The sequence below is a fragment of the Scyliorhinus canicula genome, chromosome 12 (genome assembly GCF_902713615.1).
Source record: "Scyliorhinus canicula chromosome 12, sScyCan1.1, whole genome shotgun sequence".
Taxonomy (NCBI): Eukaryota; Metazoa; Chordata; class Chondrichthyes; order Carcharhiniformes; family Scyliorhinidae; genus Scyliorhinus; species Scyliorhinus canicula.
This window is the reverse complement of record NC_052157.1, coordinates 65,060,238-65,085,889: the sequence shown is the minus strand read 5'-3', so window position 1 is coordinate 65,085,889 and position 25,652 is coordinate 65,060,238. Positions and strand designations below refer to the sequence as shown.

Here is a 25,652-nt window from a genome sequence, read left to right as displayed (position 1 = left end):
GCCCTTCTGCCGAGGCACACTCTAGTATAGTGGCCTTTCTTCCCGCAGCTGCTGCAGGTCGCAGATCTGGCTGAGCAGTGCTGCCGCGGGTGCTGGCTTTGTCCACAGAAGTGGCAGGCTGGAGCAATTGAATAACTGGTTTGGGGAGCTGAATAGTGGCGGGCTGGAGCAGTTGAATAACTGGTTTGGGGAGCTGAATAGTGGCAGGCTGGAGCAGTTGAATAACTGGTTTGGCGAGCTGGCTGGGGGAGCTGAGTAATTAGCTGGAGCAGCTGGATAGCTTGAGTAGTTGACTGGGACAGTAGGGCGACCGGCTGTGGCAGCGCGATAGCTGGGGGGCCTTGCGGCACAAGCTTGGGGGGGTCCTCAGGTGGGGGGCCCATGCGGGGTCCGCGGGAAACGAGTTGAGGCTGCGGAAAGAAACTTCCATTGTGATAGCAGCCTCTACGGTAGTCTCTAAGCCCTGGGCCCCATTTTCTAATAGTCTCTGGCGTACATAGCTAGATCGAAGGCCCGCTACAAAAACATTCCGCACAGCAAGCTCCCTATGTTCGGCCGCGGTTACGGCCTGGTAACTGCAATCATTTGAGAGATTGTTCAACTCGCGTGCAAATTCAGCTAAAGTTTCAGTAGCCCGTTGTCGGCGAGTCGTGAACACATGGCGGGCAAAGACCTCGTTCATGGGCCTAATGTACATTTTGTCCAAAATCGCCAGCGCAGCGGTGTAGGAACCGGCTGGATTTAGTTGTGTTGAAATTCTGTGGCTTACCCTCGCGTGCAGTAGGCTGAGCTTTTGTTCCTCCGTAGTTCCAGCGGTGCTGATTTCAGCCAGGTAGGCCTTAAAACATTTCAGCCAGTGGCAGAAAGTTTCTTTCGCCTCTGCATCCTGTGGATCGAGTTCTAGACGTCCTGGTTTTAGAGCGGATTCCATGCTTTACTTCGGCAGCTTCTTAAGTGTATTAAATTGATGGAACCATCAATTCAGCGAACACGTGTAGTTGGATCTGAACAGAGGCTTTAATACACTAACAACAGAGCCAGCCTATTCGTCGTTGAACTCCAGGAACTGCCAGGCTGGCTCTAAGGCTCTGATCTTTATACATTGGTCCCAGGGGGAGGAGTCCTGGGCGGAGCCAAGGGAAGAGCCCAGTACAAACTCTTGCGTACTCCCAGAGCGACTCCCCTTGGTGGTCGGATAGTGCAACTGCACTTACAATGGTGGATAGTGAACATATATACACGGAGTTATATTGGCAACTATATATAGCATTGATCTTACAACGGGTAGATAACGAACATATATACATGGAGTGATATTGGCAACTATATATAGTGTGAATCACATTCACCACAGTGTGCATATGAGAGAGGGTGTGTATGTGTGTACCTGTGTCCATGTGAGAGAGTGTGCGTATGAGTTTGTGTGTGCATGCATGAGAGTGTGCATAAGTGTGTCTGTGTGCATCCATGTGAGAGCGTGTGTGGAAATGAATGTGTGCGAGCGTTGTCTGTATATGTGAGTGTGTGTGTGAGTGTACGTGTGAGTGCCTGTGTGAGTGTGGGTATGTGTGAGTGTGAGTGTGTGAGTGTGTGTGTGTGATTTAGAATTGATTTTTGGCTGGGTCAGGCCGTACATGTAAACCAATGTGTCCCCACCCTCCCCATTCCCCAGCACTGTGTGTGTGTGAATGTGCGTGTGTTTGAATGATTATGTGTGAATAAGTGTGTGCGTGTGCTTGTGAGAATGTGTGTGTGGGTGAATGTGTGAATGTGAGAGAGTGTGTGTGAGTGTGTGTGTGTGTGTGTGAGTGTATGTATGAGTGTGTGTGAGTACCTGTGTGAGAGTGTGTGCGCACGAGTGTGTGTGTGAGTGGGTGTGAGAGTGAGGGCATGTATGTGTGACTGTGTGTTTGTGTGAGAGCCTGTGTGAGAAAGTGTGTGTGTGCCTGTGTGAGAGTGTGGGTGTGTGTGTGAGAGAGTGTGTGTGAGTATGTATGTGTGAGTGTGTGTATGTGTGAGTGTGTGTAAGTGTGTGTGTGAGTGCCTGTATGAGAGTGTGTGAGAGACAGTGGGCGCGATTCTCCGCACCTTATGCCGGGTGGGAGAATCGTGGGAGGGCCGGGCGAATAACGCCACGCCGCCCTGGCACCCCCCGTGATTCTCCCACTCCCTCCCAAAATCACGTGTCCCGTTTTGCGACAGGCCGCTCGGAGAATCGCCGCTCGCCGTTTCTCACGGCGACCGGCGATTCTCCGGCCCGGATGGGCCGAGCGGCCTGCCGAACCCGACAGGTTCATGCCGGCGGCAACCACACCTGGTCGCTGCCGGCGTGAACAGCGCGCAACCGGTGAGTGTGGGGCCTGTGGGGGGCGGAGGGAGGATCGAGCACCACGGGCGTGCTCAGCAGATGTGTGGCCCGCGATCGGAGCCCACTGATCATTGGGCCAGCGTCTCTAAAAGACGCACTCTTTTCCCTCCGCCACCACTCAAGATCAAGCCGCCATGTCTTGCGCGGCAGCGGAGGGGAAGACGGCAACTGCGCATGCGTGGGTTGGCGCCGGCCAACCTGCGCATGCGCAGCTGACGTCACTTCGGCGCCGCCGGCCACGTCATTCCCGGCGCGCCGCTTTGACGCAAGTGTGTGTGAGTACCTGCGTGAGAGTGTGTGTGCACGAGTGTGTGTGTGAGAGAGTGTGTGTGTATGTGTGTGAGTGTGAGAGAGTGTATGTGTGTGTGAGTGTGAGAGAGTGTGTGTGTGTATGTGTGTAAGAGAGCGTGTGTGAGTGTGTTTGTGTATGATTTAGAATTGATTTTTGGCTGGGTTGGGCCTACATGTAAACCAATGTGTCCCCACCCTCCCCCATTCCCCAGCACTCCATGGTGGGAATGGTGGGATACTGTGAATTGCTCTGGTTTAGGGTTAGGGTCTGATTCACACCACTGGAACATTTATTTGTCTCTTTTCCATAGCCAAAACATTGTGGGCAGGTTCCTACTTGTTGGTTGGAGAGAATGGGGGTGTCAATGTCCCACGGCAATGATTGTCCCCTTTATTGGCCAATGGATGGGCAGAATCGAGCTCTCCGTCTGATGAAGAGCGTTGGGCGGGTTCCAGAGGCTGAATGGAAGCTGTCTCCAGCACCATAGGAGCTGCAGCCTGGCCTTGTGGCCACCCAGAGAGCCCCCCCCCCCCCCCCCCCCCCCCATCAATCTGATCCTGGGCAATCGGTCCTGTTTCTGGAGCTGTGGTGTGGGCCTAAATCACAAAAGACTTTGTTCAAAAATGCTTATGTCTGACGCTCAGTGATGTGGAGAAAATGGCTCCAACCTAACCGTTGTTCAATTGAAAATAGAATTAAACAAATTAACTTATCTCCGAACGGCATTTGATCATGTCAACCTGAACCCCCAACACAAACAGTGTCATTTGGAGGGCGTTCTCCCTCGGGTGCGGTACAGAGGGAGTTCCATTCCCCACCCTCTGGCTGAGATCGGTTGGGAGGGGGGCTCTCGTTTCTCTGCCCAAGTGGGTGTCAAAGTTCCTGCGGTCACTATTCCGAACCGGTGCCCTGGTCCTCAGGGTCAAAGTTGCTGGAAAAAGACTGTTTGGAGGGAGGCTGATGTGCGCCAATTGGCCGCAACATCACAGCAACGACCGAAAGGGCTTTACGAACCGTGCAGTGTTTACACTGGGACGTCCTGAGCTGGTGGTGAAAGGCAAGAGAGAGATTCATGTTGAGAGAGAGAGAGAGAGAGAGAGAGAGGACAGTACCTCAAATCAAATCAAGGCAATGGCTCCCCCACCACAGTCATTTGTTTTTCCGACAGTTCATTCATCACCCAATGTGAAACTGAGCTACTGAATGAGTGCTGTTTCCTGCTCTCTCATTTAGATATCGATCGTCTGAAAAAGTAGCAGCAATTCTGAACAGGAGGAAAATATCAATAAACTGCACCAATGGGTACCCAAGATTATGAGTTTGATTTCGTAAGTGACAACTCTCTTGCTTGACTCTAGTTTGCGTAATTTTCGTAACTCGAAGGATTATGTTAAAAAAATTAAATAATGTCACTTTGCGTAGCCTCTCTCAATGCCATTGGATTTTATTTGGTAACAGCTCTCCTGAATTTTGGATTTTGTTTATTGTCACGTATACCGAGGTACAGTGAAAAGTATTTTTCTGCGAGCAGCTCAACAGATCATTATGTACATGAAAAGAAAAGGAAATAAAAGAAAATACATAGAAGAAAATACATAGTAGGGCAACACAAGGTCCACAATGTAACTAGATAACACCGGCCTCGGGTAAAGCATACAGGGTGTCGTGTTCATTTTAATCGTCCCGTTTACAAATATCCTTGTTGAATGGAAAATAAATCAAATTAAACGCCGGGATTACTGAGTCGAAGAGCGAAGAAGATTTTTAAAATGAAAAGTACAAATAATCTGAAAGTATGAGTCTTTCGACAGTTTTCAATTTCTCTTTGGCTGCATTTTTGTTTAATTCACCCGGTAATATTTTATCGACACCTCCAACGAGTTTAGTCGTGTTTTTGCAGTGTTGCTATTTGCTATTCTACAGTCACACCACTGGCACTGGGATATATGATGATAGACCTTCAGTTTGTATTAACGGCTGTTAATCTGATGTCGGGGTTTGACTGACCATTATAGGCAATCACCAAATTGAGGATCAGTAGTTGTCTGCGAGGGATTGGCAAATTGATGCGGTCAGAATTTTATCGGGTCACGGGTTTGAAGCTTCATAATACAGGGTCTAGAGTTTCTCCAAGTTGATCAAGAATGTCAAAGCCTTTCTGATAGATCAGAACAATCTACCCACCTTTTCTCCATATCCCTTATTCCCAGTGATCTATCTTCTTCCCAAATCCCTCCATCCCACTATCGCACCTTCTCTCCTTATCCCTCAATCTGCACCTATGTACCTTCTTTCCATTTCCTTCAATCCCACCTTCTCCTCATATACCTCAATCCCCACCTGCCCACTTACTCCCCACAATGCTGAATCCCCATCTACCCACCTTCTCCTCACATCCCTCAAACCCACATTCTCCCCAAATTCCTCAATTCCATCTCTGTCCATATCTCTCAGGAGTTCCTCTATCTCTCTTTCTTTCTCTCTGGAACCATTCCACCTGCCCCTTCCATTTTGTTCACGCTCTGTCCCCAGCTGGATTCTCACTCTTGATCAGGGACCGTCACACTCTCCCCTCTCCCGACTCTAAGCCGCGGCTCCTCAGACACTCGGGACACTGTTTGCGCTGTGGCGCCCGAGATGTACGTCCTCTCAGGATTATTCCCGAGCTCATCGGTTACCTTCATAATGGACGATTGGGATGAATGGCTTTTCACACTGATGAAGTCGGAATCCATCACCTTCTCCCTGCAGTCTGTCAGTGTTGTGTATCTTTGAATCCCACTTCTGAAAATTCAATCTTTTCTATGGAATGAATAAAGTAGCTGGAATACTGTGTACGGTACCTAAGGATGGATTTGTCGCCTTCGATGGGTGGGGGGGGGGGGGGGGGGGGGGGGTGCAAAGAAGGTTCACTGGGCTGGTTTCTGGGAAGAGATAGTCATTCCTGGGGGAGAGATTGAGTAAATTGGACTGGTAACCCCTGGAGAAGGATGATGTGATCTCATTGAAATAACATAGAACATAGAATATACAGTGCAGAAGGAGGCCATTCGGCCCATCGAGTCTGCGCGGACCAACTTAAGCCCTCACTTCCACCCTATCCCAATAACCCCTCCTAACTTTTTTTGGTCACTAAGGGGCAATTTATCATGGCCAATCCACCTAACCTGCACATCTTTGGACTGTGGGAGGAAACCGGAGCACCCGGAGGAAACCCACACAGACACGGGGAGAATGTGCAGACTCCGCACAGACAGTGACCCAGCAGGGAATTGAACCTGGGACCCTGGCGCTGTGAAGCCACAGTGCTAATCACTTGTGCTACCGTGCTGCCCTAAAATATAGACAATTCTGAGAGGGTTTGACAGGGTCGATGCTAAGAGGCTGTTCCCCGCCGACACCCACCCTTGTCCAGGCTGGAGAGTCTGGAATCAGGGCGGTCACAGGCTCAGGGTAAGCGGTCGGCCATTTTGGACTGATGTGAGATGAAAGATGTGTGCGTGTTAGGTGGATTGGCCATGTTAGAATTGCACTTATTATCCAAAGATGTGCAGATTAGGTGGATTGGCCATGAACGATGCATGGAGTTACGGGGATAGGGTGGGGGAGTGGGCCTACCTGGGATGCTGTTTCAGAGGTTCGGTGCAGACTCAATGGGCCGAATGGAAACCAGAGATTCTATGAAAATATTTTTGCTCAGAGGACTGCGCATCTGTGGAATCCTCGACTCCAGTGGATGCTCAGCCGTTGACCAAGACTTGAGATTTTTGGACGTCACGGGATAGTGAGGGAAGGAGGGAGTTGAGGCAGGAGATCGCCCATGGTCACATTGAATAGGACAACAGGCCGAGGGGCTGAATGGCAATTGCACCCCTCCCCCTTCCCCGCAATGATTTATATTGCTGTGATGTTCCAAGTCTGACACATCTTCCAAGAGAGAATCCTGGCGAGATGATCAAAGTATTCAGCAAATAGGAGTGTGTGTGACTCACAGCCTCGCTGTAAACACAAACAACCTGTTTGAACACACATCAAACACAAAGGAATGAGCGGACAGGAAGTAACGGCTGACTGATTGCCTCACAGTGCAATTGGGCAATGACTCCTCAGACAGGGGACCTCACGGGTATTGGACAGACTCTGCACTTGGATGCTGATATTCACTGACAATACTTTGGAGATTTATTTTGGGGCAGTTTGAGGAAGCATTCTGACCCCCGGACCAACTTTGAACTGAAAGCTGTCCAGGTCTCAGTTCTGGTGTTGAATCTAGTCCTGGACACTGCACAGGCCGAGGCCTGGGAGAGGGTGCAGAGGAGATTCAGAAAGAAGTTTACATTGATAAAGTGCCTTTCACAATGTCTCAAAGTGCTTTATCCCCAATGAGGTACTCTTGTGTTGTCGGAAACCAACAGCGAATTGACTCAAAGCAGCATCCCATCGTTCCCATCGCTCCACCATTGTTGTGCCTTCAGCTGTCATGGGCCCCAAGTTGTGAATTCCCTCCCTAACCTCCCACCACTCTCTCTCTCTCTCCCCCTCACTAACTATCCATCTGTCTCACTCTCTCTTACTCTGTCTCTCTCTTTCTTGCTGTCTCTCTTTTTATTCCTGTCTCTATCACACTCCATTTCTCTTTGTTTCTCTCTATCTCAATCTCTCTGTCTCCCTCTCTCTCTCTGTCTCTCCTTTCTCGCCCTGTTTCTCTCTCATTCTGTCTCTTTGTCTCTCTCTGTCTCTCTTTTTGTCCCTCTCTGTCTCCCTCACTCTGTCTCCCACTCTCTGTTTCCCACTCTCTGTCTCTCTCATTCTGTTTCTCTTTGTCTCTCTCCGTCTCTCTTTTTTGAGCTCTCTCTTTCGGTATCTCTTGGTCTCTGTCTCCCTCTCTTTGTCTTTCTGTCTCTCTTTCTATCTCTCTCTCTTTCTGTCTCTGTCTCGACTCTCTTTCTGTCTCGCTGTCTCTCTCTTTCTGTCTCTCTCGCTCTCTTTCTGTCTCTCTTGTCTCTTTCTCTTTCTGGCTCTCTTTGTCTCTCTCTTTCTGTCTCTCTCTCTCTTTCTGTCTCTCTCTCTCCCACCTGCTTTAAGGCGCTCCTTAAAACCTCCATATTTAACCAAGTTTTAGGTCACCTGTCCCCAATATGTGGCTTGGTTCTAACGCATGAAAGATTTGGATCTGTACCCCAAAGTGTTTCACAGACAATTAAGTACTTTGTTTGAAGTAAGGTCACTGAGGTAATGTAGGAAACACTGCAGCCAGTTTGTGCACAGCATGATCCCACAAATAGCAATGTGATAAGGACCCAGATCATGTTTATTTTCAGTTATGTTGGTTGAGTGATAAATACTGGCTCCAGGACACCGGGGAGAACTCACACCAGTCCCTCACACATCTTCCAAATAGACCGTGGCATCTTTTACACCCACCTGAGAGGGTAGGCCGAGATTCTTGGTTGAATGCCACATCTGAAAGATTGCATCTCTGACAACGCAGCCCTCCCTCGCTGCTTCCCTGGACTGTCAGCCTGGATTGTTGCGCTCGGTTCTGGGAGTGGGACCTGACTCAGAGGTGGGAGTGCCATCAACTGATGTTTGCAAGCGATTCCAGGGATGACGGACTTCAGTTAATACGGAGAGACTGGGAGAAGCTAGGATTATTCTCCTTGCAGCAGAGAAGGTTAAGGGGGAGATTAAATCGAGGTGTTCAGAATCATGAGGGGAGGTTTGCAGAGAGTCAAGAAGGAGAAAGTGTTTCCAGTTGGCAGGAGGGTGGGTAACCAGAGGGACTCAGATTGAAAAGAACCAGATGGGGGGAGATGAGGAGAATTTTTATTTCTCACGACGGGTTTTTGCGACCTGGAAGGTGCTGCCTGAAAGGGCGGTGGAGGCCGATTCAACAGGAACTTTCAAAAAGGGGGGAAATTGGAGAAAGACTGGAAGGGAAAGAATTGCAGAGATATGGAGGAACAGAGGAGGTGAGCAGGAGTAGGGACTAACTGGAGTTAGTCTGGACTTTCCTGATGGGCTGAATGGCCTACTGTGCTGGAATATTTGTCTGATCCTTTCACACCTCAACTTGGGCAGTCCCCAGTCACATTTCCAGAGCTGTGCCAGGGACGTGGACTCTGAACAGCACAGGACGAGGCCATTCAGCCCATTTGTGTGTGCAATGAGTGTCGGGGGAAGAGAGAGAGAAGCAGGACCCTCTGTCACTCTGCGACGAGAGATGAAAAGGTGCAGTTGTGCTGTGCATAAAGAAACTGCTTCTCCGGTAAATGGAGCTGTGGGTTAACTGTTATAGGAAGGTGATACGCAGCGACGAGAGGTGTGAAAACCACAATCTTATGAAGGGGTCAGATATGAGTCTGCTGATCATTAAGAAACTGAGACTGCAGACTGCAACCTTCAACAGCATCAGGCTGGACTCACTATAGAACGACGGAGAGAGAGTGGGGGCGGTGGCAATAGAGACTGCAATGTAAACTCCCCCACCCCCCTACCCCCACCCACTGTCTCACCCTACCCTTCCTCGCTCCTTCTGACCCTGAGTCACAGAAAGCTGGAAAGCCCCCATAGGTCCATCGTGGGTTTGTATCCCATTCACTGGCCTCAGCATTACGAGAACTGCGATCAGTCCTTTAACTCAGTCCCAAAGGATCTCCAGGCACGGCCAACAAACTGTCCCCCCCCCCCCCCCCCCGCCCCACCCACCTCCTCACTGACCCCCCCACCCACCTCCTCACTGTCCCCCTCCGCCCCACCCACCTCCTCACTGACCCCCCCCACCCACCTCCTCACTGACCCCCCCACCCACCTCCTCACTGACCCCCCCACCCACCTCCTCACTGTCCCCCTCCGCCCCACCCACCTCCTCACTGACCCCCCCCCACCCACCTCCTCACTGACCCCCACCCACCTCCTCACTGACCCACCCCACCCACCTCCTCACTGACCCCCCCCACCCACCTCCTCACTGACCCCCCCACCCACCTCCTCACTGACCCCCCCACCCACCTCCTCACTGTCCCCCTCCCCCCACCCACCTCCTCACTGTCCCCCTCCCCCCACCCACCTCCTCACTGTCCCCCCTCCCCCCCACCCACCTCCTCACTGTCCCCCTCCCCCCCACCCACCTCCTCACTGTCCCCCTCCCCCCCCACCCACCTCCTCACTGTCCCCTCCGCCCCACCCACCTCCTCACTGACCCCCTCACCCACCTCCTCACTGTCCCCCTCTGCCCCACCCACCTCCTCACTGACCCCCCCCACCCACCTCCTCACTGACCCCCCCACCCACCTCCTCACTGTCCCCCTCCCCCCCACCCACCTCCTCACTGTCCCCCACCCACCTCCTCACTGACACCCCCCCACCCACCTCCTCACTGACCCCCCCACCCACCTCCTCACTGTCCCCCTCCCCCCCACCCATCTCCTCACTGACCCCCCCACCCACCTCCTCACTGACACCCCCACCCACCTCCTCACTGACCCCCCCACCCACCTCCTCACTGTCCCCCTCCCCCCACCCACCTCCTTACTGTCCCCCTCCGCCCCACCCACCTCCTCACTGAACCCCCCCACCCACCTCCTCACTGTCCCCCTCCGCCCCACCCACCTTCTCACTGACCCCCCCACCCACCTCCTCACTGACCCCCCCACCCACCTCCTCACTGACCCCCCCACCCAACTCCTCACTGACCCCCCCACCCACCTCCTCACTGACCCCCCCACCCACCTCCTCACTGTCCCCCTCCCCCCCCACCCACCTCCTCACTGTCCCCCTCCGCCTTAACCACCTCCTCACTGACCCCCCCACCCACCTCCTCACTGACCCCCCACCCACCTCCTCACTGACCCCCCCACCCATCTCCTCACTGTCCCCCTCCCCCCCACCCACCTCCTCACTGTCCCCCTCCCCCCCACCCACCTCCTCACTGTCCCCCTCCCCCCACCCACCTCCTCACTGACACCCCCCCCAGCCTCCCTTGTCCCTCCCATCCCCCGCCACCCCGTAAACAATGTTAGAGGAGCCCAACAAATTCCAAAAAGAAAGATTGAAGATTGAAGAATGAGAGAAAGATCATACATCTCCACCTTAAGGGTAACCCCGGGGCCACTCGCAGCCAATGATGTACCTTTCACAACGTACTCACTCTGGTAAGGTTGGAAGCAGCGATTAGCATGAAGCCAGCTTCCACACAAAGACCTGGTTGTTTCTATTGGTGTTGGCTGAGGGAGATGTATCGGCCCGAGAACTCCGGGTGGGACATCTCTCCTCCTCATCCTCCAAAGAGGAGCCATGGGGTCTTTAACACCCGATCGAAAGGGCAGACAGGGCTTCGGTTTCACGTTTCTTCTGAAAAGCGGCACCTCCGACAGTACAGCATTCCCTCAGTATTGACGGTGTAGAGTGAGCTTTACTCTGTATCTAACCCTGTGCTGTACCTGTCCTGGGAGTATTTGATGGGGACAGTGTAGAGGGAGCTTTACCCTGTATCTAACCCTGTGCTGTACCTGTCCTGGGAGTATTTGATGGGGACAGTGTAGAGGGAGCTTTACCCTGTATCTAACCCTGTGCTGTACCTGTCCTGGGAGTATTTGATGGGGACAGTATAGAGGGAGCTTTACTCTGTATCTAACCTTGTGTTATATCTGTCCTGGGAGTGTTTGATGCGGACAGTGTAGAGGGAGCTTTACTCTGTATCTAACCCCGTGCTGTACCTGCCCTGGGAGTGTTTGATGGGTCAGTGTAGAGGGAGCTTTACTCTGTATCTAACACTGTGCTGTACCTGTCCTGGGAATGTTTGATGCGGACAGTGTAGAGGGAGTGTGGTGAATTATACTGTATTATAATTCACACTGTATTGCATTGCGTTTTATTATGTCCTTGTGGGCTCTGTATGTGAGCTGTTGCGCGGCTCTGCCCATAGGGGGAGATGAGGAGTTTGTACTGGGCTTCACCCTTGGCTCCGCCCATGGCTCCTCCCACTAACCGGAAGTATGAAGTGCTGCAGCCGTAAGCCTGTTCTCAGTTCCACTGGTCGCAGGCTGGCTCAGTTGTAACACTATTAAAACCACGGTTTACTTCCAATCATGTGTCTAGTGAATTGATGGTCACATCAATTTAATAGTATTAGAAAACTTGAAGAAAACGACTATGGAATCAGCCCTCAAACCTGACCGACTAGAACTCGACCCGCAGGCTGCAGAGGCGAAAGAAATCTTCCTACACTGGCTCAGATGTTTCAAGGCCTACCTGGCTGAATCAAGCACTTCTGAGACTACAGAGGAGCAGAAACGCAGCCTACTGCACACAAGGGTGAGCCATCGTATCTCTACGCAACTTACTTGTACCACCTCATATACTGAGGCCCTGGCCATGCTCGACCGAGTGTACGTGAGGCCCATCGACGAGGTCAACGCGTGGCACATTTTCACGACCCGCCGTCAGCGCCCCGCGGAGTCGCTGGAAGACTTTCTGCGCGATTTAAAGGCCCTTGCTCGGGACTGCAATTATCAAGCTGTATCAGCCACCCAGCATATGGAACTCGCTGTCCGAGATGTGTACGTGGCAGGGCTCAGGTCCAACTATGTGCGCCAGTGATTGCTTGAAAAAGGGGCCCAGAACTTGGAGGACACTGTAGAGTCAGCTACAACTTTGGAGGTCTCGTTCCGCAGTTTGAACTAATTCCCCGCGGACCAGGTGACCCCATCGTGGGCCCCCGACCAGTGACTGCCCCAGGCCTGCGCCGCACGGCCACCCACCCACTATACAGCGCCAGCGTGCCATTTTTGTGGACAGCCCCAACACCCACGGCAGCACTGCCCGGCCCGCAACGCGACATGCAGTAGCTGCGGTCGCAAAGGACACTATGCCCGAGTATGCCTGGCAAGATCGAAAACTCCAAACTCCCCCGCAGTCCAGAGCACTCACCTCCCAAACTCACAGGCCCGCGGGCCCAGTAATGCTGCAGCGGGTCTGCCGACTCCGCCTCCACCTAACATGAGCGACTCATGGGGGCTGCCATCTTGGCAACCCTCCCCCACGCGGCTGGCCACGTGCGAGTCATGCAGGCCGCCATCTTGGACGCCATCTTCCTCGCCACCCGCCACGTGCGATACATGGGGCGGCCATCTTGGACGCCATCCTCTCTAGCCTCTGAATCTCATCTCGATGACTACGACCTCAGCGGACAGTCATCACGGGGCCACTCCAGCACAGCTATTCGAGCCGCCGGCTACCCGCAACTCAACGCAGTCACGTTAGACCAGTCATGTCCGAAACACCTCCAGAACTCGATGATGTCCGTTAAAATCAACGGGTACAGGACACCATGCCTCTTCGACTCCGGGAGCACCGAGAGCTTTGTACACCCTGACCTGGTAAGACCCTGTCTTCCCTGCCTTCCCTGCACGGGAAACTATTTCCCTCGCCTCGGGCTCACACTCTGTCCACATACAAGGGGACACCATCGCGACCCTAACGATACAGGACGCCAGCTACTCTAATTTCCAGCTGTACGTACTCCCCGAACTCTGCGCCCCACTCTTACTTGGACTCGACTTCCAGTGTAATCTCAAGAGCCTCACACTCAGCTTTGGCGTATCCCTACCTCCACTCACTATCTGCAGTCTAGCAACGCTAAAAATCGACCCCTCTCCACTCTTTGCTAACCTCACTCTGGACTGCAAACCCGTAGCCACCCGCAGCAGGCGGTACAGCCTGCAGGACAGAGTATTCATTAGACCCAAAGTCCAGCGGCTCCTACGTGAGGGAGTCATAGAGGCCAGTAACAGCCCCTGGAGAGCTCAGGTGGTGGCCGTCAAGACCGGGGAAAAGTTCCGAATGGTAGTGGATTATAGCCAAACCATTAACCGGTTCACGCTCCTCGATGCGTACCCCCTCCCCAGGATTGCAGACATGGTTAATCAGATCACCCAGTACCGCATATTCTCCACGGTGGATCTGAAGTCTGCATACCACCAGCTCCCAATCCGCCTGGAGGACCGCCACTACACGGCATTCGAGGCAGATGGCCGCCTCTTCCATTTCCTCCGGGTTCCCTTTGGCGTCATGAATGGGGTCTCGGTGTTCCAACGAGCAATGGAATGGGGTGCGGGCCACGTTTCCGTACTTGGATAACGTCACCATCTGCGGCCATGATCAGCAGGACCATGACGCCAACCTCCACCAATTTCTCCAAACTGCCCAGAAACTTAATCTCACTTATAATACGAAGAAATGCGCACTACCAGGCTAGCCATCCTCGGCTATGTCGTGGAAAATGGAGTCCTGGGCCCCGACCCGGACCGTATGCATCCCCTCTTACAACTCCCTCTCCCCCATTGTCCCATGGCCCTCAAGAGGTGCCTGGGATTCTTCTCTTATTATGCCCAGTGGGTCCCTCAGTATGCGGACAAAGCCCGCCCACTATTTAAGACCACACTCTTTCCACTGTCAGCTGAGGCCCGCCAGGCCTTCAACTGCATCAAGGACGACATCGACAAAGCCGCCATGCAGGCGGTGGATGAATCCATCCCCTCCCAGGTGGAGAGTGATGCCTCAGAGGTCGCTCTCGCCGCCACTCTGAATCAGGCAGGAAGACCAGTAGCCTTCTTCTCCTGAACCGTCTCCGCTTCGGAACTTCGACACTCCTCAGTCGAAAAAGAAGCTCAAGCCATTGTGGAAGCCGTACGGCACTGGAGGCACTACCTCGCAGGTAGGAGGTTTACCCTCATTACCGACCAAAGATCGGGGCAAAATTAAAAATGATAAAGTCCTGCGGTGGAGGATCGAACTCTCCACCTACAATTACGATATTATGTATCAATCAGGGAAGCTCAACGAGCCCCCAGATGCCCTGTCCCGCAGCACATGCCCCAGCGCGCAAGACGACCGCCTGAAAGCTATCCACAATAACCTCTGCCACCCGGGGGTCACCCGGCTGGCCCACTACGTCAAAGCCCGAAATCTGCCTTTCTCCACCGAGGAGGTAAAAGCCATCACCAGGGATTGCCCGATCTGCGCGGAGTGCAAACCGCACTTCTGTAGACCAGACAAGGCCCACCTGGTAAAGGCTTCCCGGCCCTTTGAACACCTGAGCATCGATTTCAAAGGGCCACTCCCCTCGACCAATCGAAATGTGTACTTTCTGAACGTCATTGACAAATTCTCCCGCTTCCCGTTTGCCAACCTGTGCCCCAATATAACCTCCCACACAGTCATCAGAGCCCTGCACAGTATCTTCACCCTGTTCGGTTTCCCCAGCTACGTACACAGCAACAGGGGTTCGTCCTTTATGAGCAACGAGCTGCGTCAGTACCTGCTCGACAAGGGCATCGCCTCGAGCAGGACTACCAGCTATAACCCCAGGGGGAACGGGCAGGTGGAGAGGGAGAACGCGACGGTCTGGGAGACCGTCCTACTGACCCTCCGCTCCAGGAATCTCCCGACCTCCCATTGGCAGGAAGTTCTCCCGACGCGCTCCAGGCAATTAGGTCCCTCCTGTGTACAGCCACAAACCAGACCCCTCACGAACGACTATTTGTTTTCTCTAGGGGCACTACCACGGGGGTTTCGCTCCCTGCCTAGTTCAGGACACCGGGCCCGGTTCTGCTCCAGAAGCACGTCCGGGCACACAAAACAGACCCGCTCGTAGAGAGAGTGCTACTGCTTCATTCGAACCCCCAATACACCTTCATTAAATACCCCGACGGCCATCAGGACACCGTTTCCCTCCGGGACCTGGCGCCTGCAGGATCCAACTCCACCACCACCACCGCCGAGGTACCCCTCACACTACACCCCCCCACGCCCTGCGCCCCCACGCCTATAGGTTCCTTGCCCAGGCTCTGCGCCCCCACGCCTATAGGTGTCCTGCCCAGGCTCTGCTCCCCCATGCCTATATGTTCCCTGCCCAGGCTCTGCTCCCCCACGCCTATAGGCTCCCTGCCCAGGCTCTGCTCCCCCACGCCTATATGTTCCCTGCCCAGGCTCTGCTCCCCCACGCCTATAGGTTCCCTGCCCAGGCTCTGCTCCCCCATGCCTATATGTTCCCTGCCCAGGCTCTGCTCCCCCACGCCTATAGGTTCCTTGCCCAGGCTCTGCTCCCCCACGCCTATAGGTTCCTTGCCCAGGCTCTGCGCCCCCACACCTATAGGTTCCTTGCCCAGGCTCTGCGCCCCCACGCCTATAGGTTCCCTGCCCAGGCTCTGCTCCCCCACGCCTATAGGTTCCTTGTCCAGGCTCTGCTCCCCCACGCCTATAGGTTCCTTGTCCAGGCTCTGCGCCCCCACGCCTATAGGTTCCTTGCCCAGGCTCTGCTCCCCCACGCCTATAGGTTCCTTGTCCAGGCTCTGCGCCCCCGTGCCTATAGGTTCCTTGCCCAGGCTCTGCTCCCCCACGCCTATAGGTTCCTTGCCCAGGCTCTGCGCCCCCGTGCCTATAGGTTCCTTGCCCAGGCTCTGCTCCCCCACGCCTATAGGTTCCTTGCCCAGGCTCTGCGCCCCGTGCCTATAGGTTCCTTGCCCAGGCTCTGCTCCCCCACGCCTATAGGTGTCCTGCGCCCCCCCGTCGCCCCGGTCAGGTATGAATCGCGGACCGAATCACCCCCGGAGACCACCATCGTACCCTCACCGACCGTCACCACCCAGCCACCCGAAGAGGCTGCAACCCCGGTGCTCCGCCGATCCCAAAGGACGACTCGGCCACCGGACCGACTCAATTTGTAGACCCGTCACCCCAGCCGGACTTGATTTTTTTACAGGGGCTGAATGTGGTGAATTATGCTGCATTGTAATTCACGCTGTATTGCATTGCGTTGTATTATGTCCTGTGGGCTCTGTATGTGAGCCGTTGCGCGGCTCTGCCCATAGGGGGAGATGAGGAGTTTGTACTGGGCTTCACCCTTGGCACCGCCCATGGCTCCGCCCACGGCTCCTCCCACTAACCGGAAGTATGAAGTGCTGCAGCCGTAAGCCTGCTCTCAGTTCCTCTGGTCGCAGGCTGGCTTAGTTGTAAGACTATTAAAACCACAGTTTACTTCCAAGCATGTGTCTAATGAATCGATGGTCACATCAGGGAGCTTCACTCTGTATCTAACCCCATGCTGTACCTGTCCTGGGAGTGTTTGATGGGGGCAGTGAAGAGGGAGCTTTACTCTGTATCTAACCCCGTGCTATACCTGTCCTGGGAGTGTTTGATGGGGATAGTGTAGAGGGAGCTTTACTCTGTTTCTAACCCCGTGCTGCACCTGTCCTGGGAGTGTTTGATGGGGACAGTGTAGAGGGAACTTTACTCTGTATCTAACCCCGTGCTGTACCTGTCCTGGGAGTGCTTGATGGAGACAGTGTAGAGGGAGCTTTACTCTGTATCTAACCCCGTGCTGTACCTGTTCTGGGAGTGTTTGATGGGGACAGTGTAGAGGGAGCTTTACTCTGTATCTAACCCTGTGCTGTACCTGTCCTGGGAGTGTTTGATGGGGGACAGTGTAGAGGGAGCTTTACTCTGTATCTAACCCTGTGCTGTACCTGTCCTGGGAGTGTTTGGTGGGGACAGTGTAGAGGGAGCTTTACACTGTATCTAACCCCGTGCTGTACCTGTCCTGGGAGTGTTTGATGGGGACAGTGTAGAGGGAGCTTTACACTGTATCTAACCCCGTGCTGTACCTGTCCTGGGAGTGTTTGATGGGGACAGTGTAGAGGGAGCTTTACTCTGTATCTAACCCCGTTCTGTACCTGTCCTGGGAGTGTTTGATGGGGACAGTATAGAGGGAGCTTTACTCTGTTTCTAACCCTGTGCTGTACATGTCCTGGGAGTGTTGGATGGGGACAGTGTAGAGGGAGCTTTACTCTGTATCTAACCCCGTGATGTACCTGTCTTGGGAACATTAGATGGGGACAGTGCAGAGAGAGCTTTACTCTGTATCTAACCCTGTGCTATACCTGTCCTGGGAGGGGAATGGGACAACTCATCGCGCCGACTCATCGCCGCTGACCCATCGCCAGCCCAACTCATCGCCAGCCCAACTCATCGCCAGCCCAAAATAATAATAAAAACAAAAACGCTTGTGGATAGATCCACAAATTACTCAATTACCAACGCAACGCCTCTTCATACATAATAAGTAATTACCGACTAACTAGATCCACAAATTACTGTTTCTAGGAACTTCAATTTTAAATTCTTCCAATTTTAAATCCTTTACAATGGAGCAAGTTTTAAGTCAGCGAGGCAAAGAGAAGTTTTCTCATGATTTTTTATTAAAAGACAGTGGTCCCGGAGAAGACAGAATCTTGCTATTTGGAAGGAGAACAGTTGGCTTCATCAGAAGTTTGGTATGTAGATGGAACCTTTAAGATAGCTCCGAAGCTATTTTCTCAGGTTGTATTGTACTGGCTCAAAAATTCGGAGGTGTCATCCCAGTACTTTATGCTCTTTTACCTAACAAGCAAAACGTTACATATTCAAGGTTATTTGAAATGATAAAAGAAATTGAGCCCACCGTAAACCCGAAATCAATTGTATGTGATTTTGAACTCGTGGCATTTAGTGCAATCAAAGAAATATTTCCAAACGTAGAATTAAAAGGGTGCTTCTTTCACCTTAGTCAAGATATGCAGAAGCACATTGCGGCTTCGGGTCTAACTTCTCGTTGTAATAACGACAGCAAGTTTTTGTTACAAGTCAAGATGATACTGGCTCTTGCATTTGTCCCTGTCGAACATATAGATTCCTATATTGATGCCTTAGTTGACGAATTATCTACAGAGCATATGCCAATCCTGAAGTGGCTCGAAAACAATTATATAGGTCAGTTAAACAGACCACTCTTCCCAATGGAAATGTGGAATTTGTATGTTCGAACTTTAAATCGTGAAGACAAAACCAACAACCACGCAGAAGCAGCAAACAGAAGACTACAAATGGAATTAGGGATGGAAGATCCTACAATATGGAAATTCATTAATGCACTCAGAAAAGTTCAAAAAGGACGAGACTGTTATTTGGAATTGCTTATAGCTGGCAGTGCACCACCAGCAAAATTAAAAAGATACCTAGATACTGATAACCGCATTCTTAGGATAGTCCAAAATTTTAATGAAAGGATTCCTATTGAATATTTACGCGGTATTTCTCATAACATAAAATAAGTCTTTTCACCTCCATTAATTTTTGAGACTTTCATTTTCAATAAAGATGTTTTTAATATCCACCGAATTTTATTGAGCACTCCATGAATTTCAATTTTTAGTTAGGCTGGCGATGAGTTGGGCTGGCGATGAGTTGGGCTGGCGATGAGTTGGGCTGGCGATGAGTTGGGCTGGCGATGAGTTGGGCTGGCGATGAGTCAGCGGCGATGAGCTGTCCTAGACCCCCTGGGAGTGTTTGATGGGGATAGTGCAGAGGGAGCTTTACTCTGTATCTAAACCTGTGCTGTCCCTGTCCTGGGAGTGTTTGATGGGGGACAGTGCAGAGGGAGCTTTACTCTGTATCTAACCCCGTGCTGTACCTGTCCTGGGAGTGTTTGATGGAGACAGTGTAGAGGGAGCTTTACTCTGTATCTAGCCCCGTGCTGTATCTGTCCTGGGAGTGTTTGATGGGGACAGTGTAGAGGGAGCTTTACTCTGTATCTAACCCCGTGCTGTACCTGTCCTGGGAGTGTTTGATGGGGACAGTGTAGAGGGAGCTTTACTCTGTATCTAACCCAGTGCTATACCTGTCCTGGGAGTGTTTGATGGGGACAGTGTAGAGGGAGCTTTACTCTGTATCTAACCCAGTGCTATACCTGTCCTGGGAGTGTTTGATGGGGACAGTGTAGCGGGAGCTTTACTCTGTATCTAACCCTGTGCTGTACCTGTCCTGGGAGTGTTTGATGGGGACAGTGTAGAGGGAGCTTTACTTGGTGAGGGAGGGGTATGGGAGGCGATGGAAGAGGTGAGGGATGGGGTTGAGAAAGGGGGATGGGCGTGAGGGAGGGGGGATAGGATTGAGAGAGAGGAATGAATAAAGGAGAGAGGTACTGTTGAGGGAGGGTGGATGTGGGTGGGGGAGGATGTTAGGTATGAGGGAGGGAGATGGGGTGAGGGAGGAGGAAGGGCATCAAGGAGGGTGGGTGTGGGTGAGGGAAGGCAGGGTGGGACAGATCGATGGGCATGAGGGTGGGTAATGAGGTAAGGAGATGGGTGAAGGAGGGATATGTGAGGTGATGGAGGGAGGTTGGGGTGAGCGAGGGGAATGGAGTGAGGGAGCAGTGTGGGGCAAGGGAGGGGGTTGGGGCGAAGGAGTGGGATGGGGCAAGGGAGGAGTTGGGAGTGAGGCAGTGGGTGATGGAGGGGGATGGGGTGAGGGAGGGCTTGATGGTGAGGGAGGGGGATAGGCGTGAGGGAGGGTGATGAGGGTGGGAGATGGGAGTGAGGGAGAGGTGTGAGGTGAGGGAGAGAGATGAGGGGAGGTGGGGTGAGGGAGGGGGATTGGGTGCTGGAGGAGGGTGGGGTGAGGAGGGGATGTGGTGAGGGAGGACGATGGGAGGTGAGGGTGGGGTTGTTGAGGATGGGATGAAGGAGTCAGATGGGGTGAGGCTGGAGGATGGGGCTGAAGGAGGGGGCTTGGGCCATGGGAGGGGAATAGGAGTAAGGGAAGGTGTTGTGGATAATGGAGGAGAATTGAGAGGTGAGTGAGGAGGATGAGAGGTGATGGGGTGTGAGGGAGGGGGCTGGGATTGAGGGACAGTTGCACAGCTCCAAATCCAGACCCACCCATATGAAACCAGCCCAGCCCAGGCTTCCGCACATTCATACTCCTGAGCGTCCAGCAGGACTGCAGCTGTCATCAGCTTACAGGGTCTGGGTCTCCTCTGACTGGACACTGCTGCACAGATACACAGAGCCACAAACCCCATGGGACACCTCATTCCAACCAGGACAGAGCAACATCCTGCTCTCTGATTGGCTCAGCAAAGTGATTGACAATTAAACTACTCCGTATCTAACCCCATGCTGTACCTATCCGGGGAGTGTTTGATGGGGACAGTGCAGAGGGACATTTACTATGTATTTAACCCCATGCTGCATCTGTCCTGGGAGAGTTTTATGGGGACAGTGTACATACATAGAACATAGAACTTACAGTGCAGAAGGAGGCCATTCGGCCCATTAAGTCTGCACCGATCCACTTAAGGCCTCACTTCCACCCTATCCCCGTAACCCGGTAATCCCTCCAAACCTTTTTGGTCACTAAGGGCAATTTATCATGGCCAATCCACCTAACCTGCACGCCATTGGACTGTGGGAGGAAACCGGAGCACCCGGAAGAAACCCACGCAGACACTGGGAGAACGTGCAGACTCCACACAGACAGTGACCCAGCGGGGAATCGAACCTGGGACCTTGGCGTTGTGAAGCCACAGTGCTATCCACTGTGCTACCGTGCTGCACTGTAACGGAGCTTTACTCTGTATCTCACCCCATACTGTATCTGTCCTGGGAGTGTTTGATGGGGACAGTGTAGAGGGAACTTTACTCTGTGTCTAACCCCGTGCTGTACCTGTCCTGGGAGTGTTTGATCGGGACAGTGTAGAGGGAGTTTTACTCTGTATCTAACCCTGTGCTGTACCTGTCCTGGGAGTGTTTGATGGGGAACAGTGTAGAGGGAGCATTACTCTGTATCTAACCTCGTGCTGTACCTGTCCTGGGAGTGTTTGATGAGGGACAGTGTAGAGGGAGCTTTACTCTGTATCTAACCCTGTGCTGTACCTGTCCTGGGAGTGTTTGATAACGACAGTGTGGAGAGAGCTTTACTCTGTATCTAACCCCATGCTGTACCTGTCCTGGGAGTGTTTGATGGGGACAGTGTAGAGGAAGCTTTACTCTGTATCTAACCCCGTGCTGTACCTGTCCTGGGAGTGTTTGATAGGGACAGTTAGGGGGAGCTTTACTCTGGATCTAACCTCGTGCTGTACCTGTCCTGGGAGTGTTTGATAGGGACAGTTAGGGGGAGCTTTACTCTGGATCTAACCCCGTGCTGTACCTGTCCTGGGAGTGTTTGATAGGGACAGTGTGGAGAGAGCTTTACTCTGTATCTAACCCTGTGCTGTACCTGTCCTGGGAGTGTTTGATGGGGACAGTGTAGAGGAAGCTTTACTCTGTATCTAACCCCGTGCTGTACCTGTCCTGGGAGTGTTTGATAGGGACAGTTAGGGGGAGCTTTACTCTGGATCTAACCCCGTGCTGTACCTGTCCTGGGAGTGTTTGATAGGGACAGTTAGGGGGAGCTTTACTCTGGATCTAACCCCGTGCTGTACCTGTCCTGGGAGTGTTTGATAGGGACAGTGTGGAGAGAGCTTTACTCTGTATCTAACCCTGTGCTGTACCTGTCCTGGGAGTGTTTGATGGGGACAGTGTAGAGGGAATTTTACTCTGTATCTAACCCCATACCTGTACCTGTCCTGGGAGTGTTTGATGGGGACAGTGTAGAGGGAGCTTTACTCTGTATCTAACCCCGTGCTGTACCTGTCCTGGGAGTATTTGATGAGGGTTTGTGTAGAGGGAGCTTTACTCTGTATCTAACCCCGTGCTGTACCTGTCCTGGGAGTGTTTGATAGGGACAGTGTGGAGAGAGCTTTACTCTGTATCTAACCCTGTGCTGTACCTGTCCTGGGAGTGTTTGATGGGGACAGTGTAGAGGAAGCTTTACTCTGTATCTAACCCCGTGCTGTACCTGTCCTGGGAGTGTTTGATAGGGACAGTTAGGGGGAGCTTTACTCTGGATCTAACCCCGTGCTGTACCTGTCCTGGGAGTGTTGATAGGGACAGTTAGGGGGAGCTTTACTCTGGATCTAACCCCGTGCTGTACCTGTCCTGGGAGTGTTTGATAGGGACAGTGTGGAGAGAGCTTTACTCTGTATCTAACCCTGTGCTGTACCTGTCCTGGGAGTGTTTGATGGGGACAGTGTAGAGGGAATTTTACTCTGTATCTAACCCCATACCTGTACCTGTCCTGGGAGTGTTTGATGGGGACAGTGTAGAGGGAGCTTTACTCTGTATCTAACCCCGTGCTGTACCTGTCCTGGGAGTATTTGATGAGGGTCAGTGTAGAGGGAGCTTTACTCTGTATCTAACCCCGTGCTGTGCGTCTCCTGGGAGTGTTTGATGGGGACAGTTAGAGAGAGCTTTACTCTGTATCTAACCCCATGCTGTACCTGACCTGGGGACTGTATGCAGTATACTGAGGAAATTAGAGGGATCTTCGTCAATGTAAACTTAGCAGATCAGTCGATGGTCTTCGTTGGAGAATGATAGGATTTAGAGATCTTGTGCAATAATTCCGCGTTACTTGCATATTCTTTATCAGTGGTATCAAACCACTCAGTATGATTAGGTTAACTCTCAGCTTAAAGTATCAGTCAGACAAATGAAATAAAAATACACATATCATTCTCTGACCGATCCTCCAGCAAGTAATTTCTAACTGAAATCTAATATCCTGCAGCTGTTGACGTGGTTTTGCCACTTTGATTTTGATAAGAGATTTGCTTTATTTAAAACTCTGTTTCCTCTTTCACTCTCCATTCATATTATTCAAGACTGCCCCACTCCGAATGGTTCAAAGTGAGTCCATGGCTCAGTGATATAACCATCTCTGGAAACTCCCCAGATCCCTTCAACCCTCCCTATCTCTGCAAACTCCCCAGATCCCTACAACCCTCCCTATCTCTGTAAACTCCCCAGATCCCTACAACCCTCCATATCTCTGTAAACTCCCCAGATCCCTACAACCCTCCCTATCTCTGTAAACTCCCCAGATCCCTACAAACCTCCCTATCTCTGTAACCTCCTCCATTCCCTCCAACCCTCTCTACCCCTGTAACCTCCTCCAGTCCCTACAACCCTCTCTATCCCTGTAACCTCCTCCAGTCCTGACAATTCTCCCTATCTCTGTAACCTTGCTCCACCCCTCCCTATCTCTGTAACCTTGCTCCACCCTAAAACCATCCCTATCTCTGATTTTCCCTCCAGCCCAGAGTACCCTCCCTATCTCTGTAAACTCCTCAAGTCCCTACAATCCTCCTTATCTGTGTAACCTCCTCCAGTCCCTACAATCCTCTCTATCCCTGTAACCTCCTCTAGTCCCTCCAACTCTCACTATCTCTGTAACCTCCTCCAGCCCCTACAACCCCCCATCTCCGTAATCTCCTCCACACCGGCAACCCTCCCTATCTCTGTAACCTCCACTAGCCATTACAACCTTTCCTATTTATGTGACCTCCGCCAGCCCCTAAACCCTTCCTATCTCTGGTACCTCCCCAGACCCCAAACCCCTCCCTATCTGAGGAATCACCTCCAGCCCCGAGAATACTCTGATTCTCTGTTACGTCCTGCAGCCCCTACAAGTCTCAGAGAGCTCCGAAAAATCAAAATGTCCGTCATTGAATAGAAGAATTCTGGATGATTAAATACAAGGGGCTGGATTCTCCGTCGGCCGATGCCGAAATCGGGAAATGCAACTGGGTGGACAATCGGTTCTATTCCGAAATTGTGGCAGACGCCAGATTCACGCCAAATCGCAATTCTCCGTTGCCTCAGCAGCGGCCTCAAAGCGTTCCAGAACGCACATACAGTAAACACCATTGGCATATCACATATCATTAGCAGGCCTGGCCCGGTGTTCTCCGGGGCCTCCACGATGCTCCGCCTCCGATGGACTGAGTTCCCGACAAGCAAGGTTCACGTGTGGTTTTAAAAATCGGGAAACCGGCGCCGTGGCCAATGAGGGAGAGAGACGGGGTAGGGAGTGGAGAGGCGCGACCGTGGGCTGCTGGGTCGGCACTGGCCGGGCTGGCTGGGGTGGGTTGAGGGGGCCCTGCCAGGGCCGGGGGATGGGGCAGGTGACGGGGGAATGGGCCGTGTGGCCAGGCCGGGGAGACCCCCTCAAGGGACTGAGGCAGTGCCCAGGCACGGACCGCCATTGCCGCGGCGCGCAAGGGAGCCACCTTGCTGCAAACCCCACTGACCATCCATCCTGCCCCTTGGTTCTGCAGAGTGACGTCGGTTTTATGGGTGCCCCCATCTCCCCAACCAGGTCACCCAGAACCCAATCCCCGCACATCACTCTCGGTCATACCACCCCCCCACCCAACCGGCCGTTACCTGCTGGAAGGGCATCACGCGGCCCACTCAAGGGCAATGGTCACAGTAGCCCCGACGGGGGTTCCGGGCGGAGCGTACCGCTGGCAAGGGCAGCACCAGCCGATGGTACCCCTGGCAGCCGAGCTGGCCTTTCACCCCCTGCAGACAGTAGATATTGGAATACAACCAGCAATGGTGGTGTTTCTGCTCGTCACCGTAGCCCTGGGGGTGCTCTGAGGCTGTATCAGCTGGAGTTGCTTGAGATGGAGGAAGCTGCAGTCGCGGAGAATGCAGCAGCAGAGCGGGCAGCGCCTGTCGTTTGAGGACCTGCCGGACCGGGCATGCCTTCGAAGACTCCAGCTGAGCAGAGAGACAATGCGACATACCTGCCAGGTGATGGCTCACATGGCACCGAGGTGGCATGGGGGAGGACACCTGCTCCTGGTGGCCATCAAGGTGATGGTCACCCTGAACCTTTCTGCCAAGTGGTCCTGCCAGGCACCAAGTGGGGACTTGTCAGGGATCTCACAGACTTCAGTGCACAGCATCCGTGCCATCATGGAGGCCCTGTATGCTCAGGTGGCTCAATACATCCACTGCAGCCCAGACCAGCCCACCCCTCACACCCATCTGACAGAGCACCGAGGCAGGTTGTTACAGTGTTAACAGGTGTTTAATGTGAACAAATATTTACAGATTTGTGCCCTAGCCCCTATAACTAAACTATGCCCTATTCCCGTGCCAACTTAACTGGTGTCTAACTTTCTGGCCTTACAGGCCCTAACTCTACCTCTAGGTGGATCCCCAGACGGTACAGCTGGAGTGGAGGTGGCCTGCTGCCATTCCCGTTCTGTGACCTGGGACTCTGTTG

General features: G+C 52.8%; 1 protein-coding gene across 1 annotated transcript in view; it reads left to right on the top strand.

Annotated features, from left to right (window-relative positions):
* The first annotated feature begins 3,906 nt into the window (after positions 1–3,906).
* LOC119974479 (C-X-C chemokine receptor type 3-like) overlaps positions 3,907–25,652 on the top strand; it is a 37,355-nt gene continuing 15,609 nt past the window's right edge. The window contains exon 1 of the mRNA XM_038813393.1: positions 3,907–3,988. Within this exon, the coding sequence (XP_038669321.1) occupies positions 3,959–3,988 (30 nt within the window). The 5' untranslated portion in view covers positions 3,907–3,958. The remainder of the gene's footprint in view (positions 3,989–25,652) is intronic.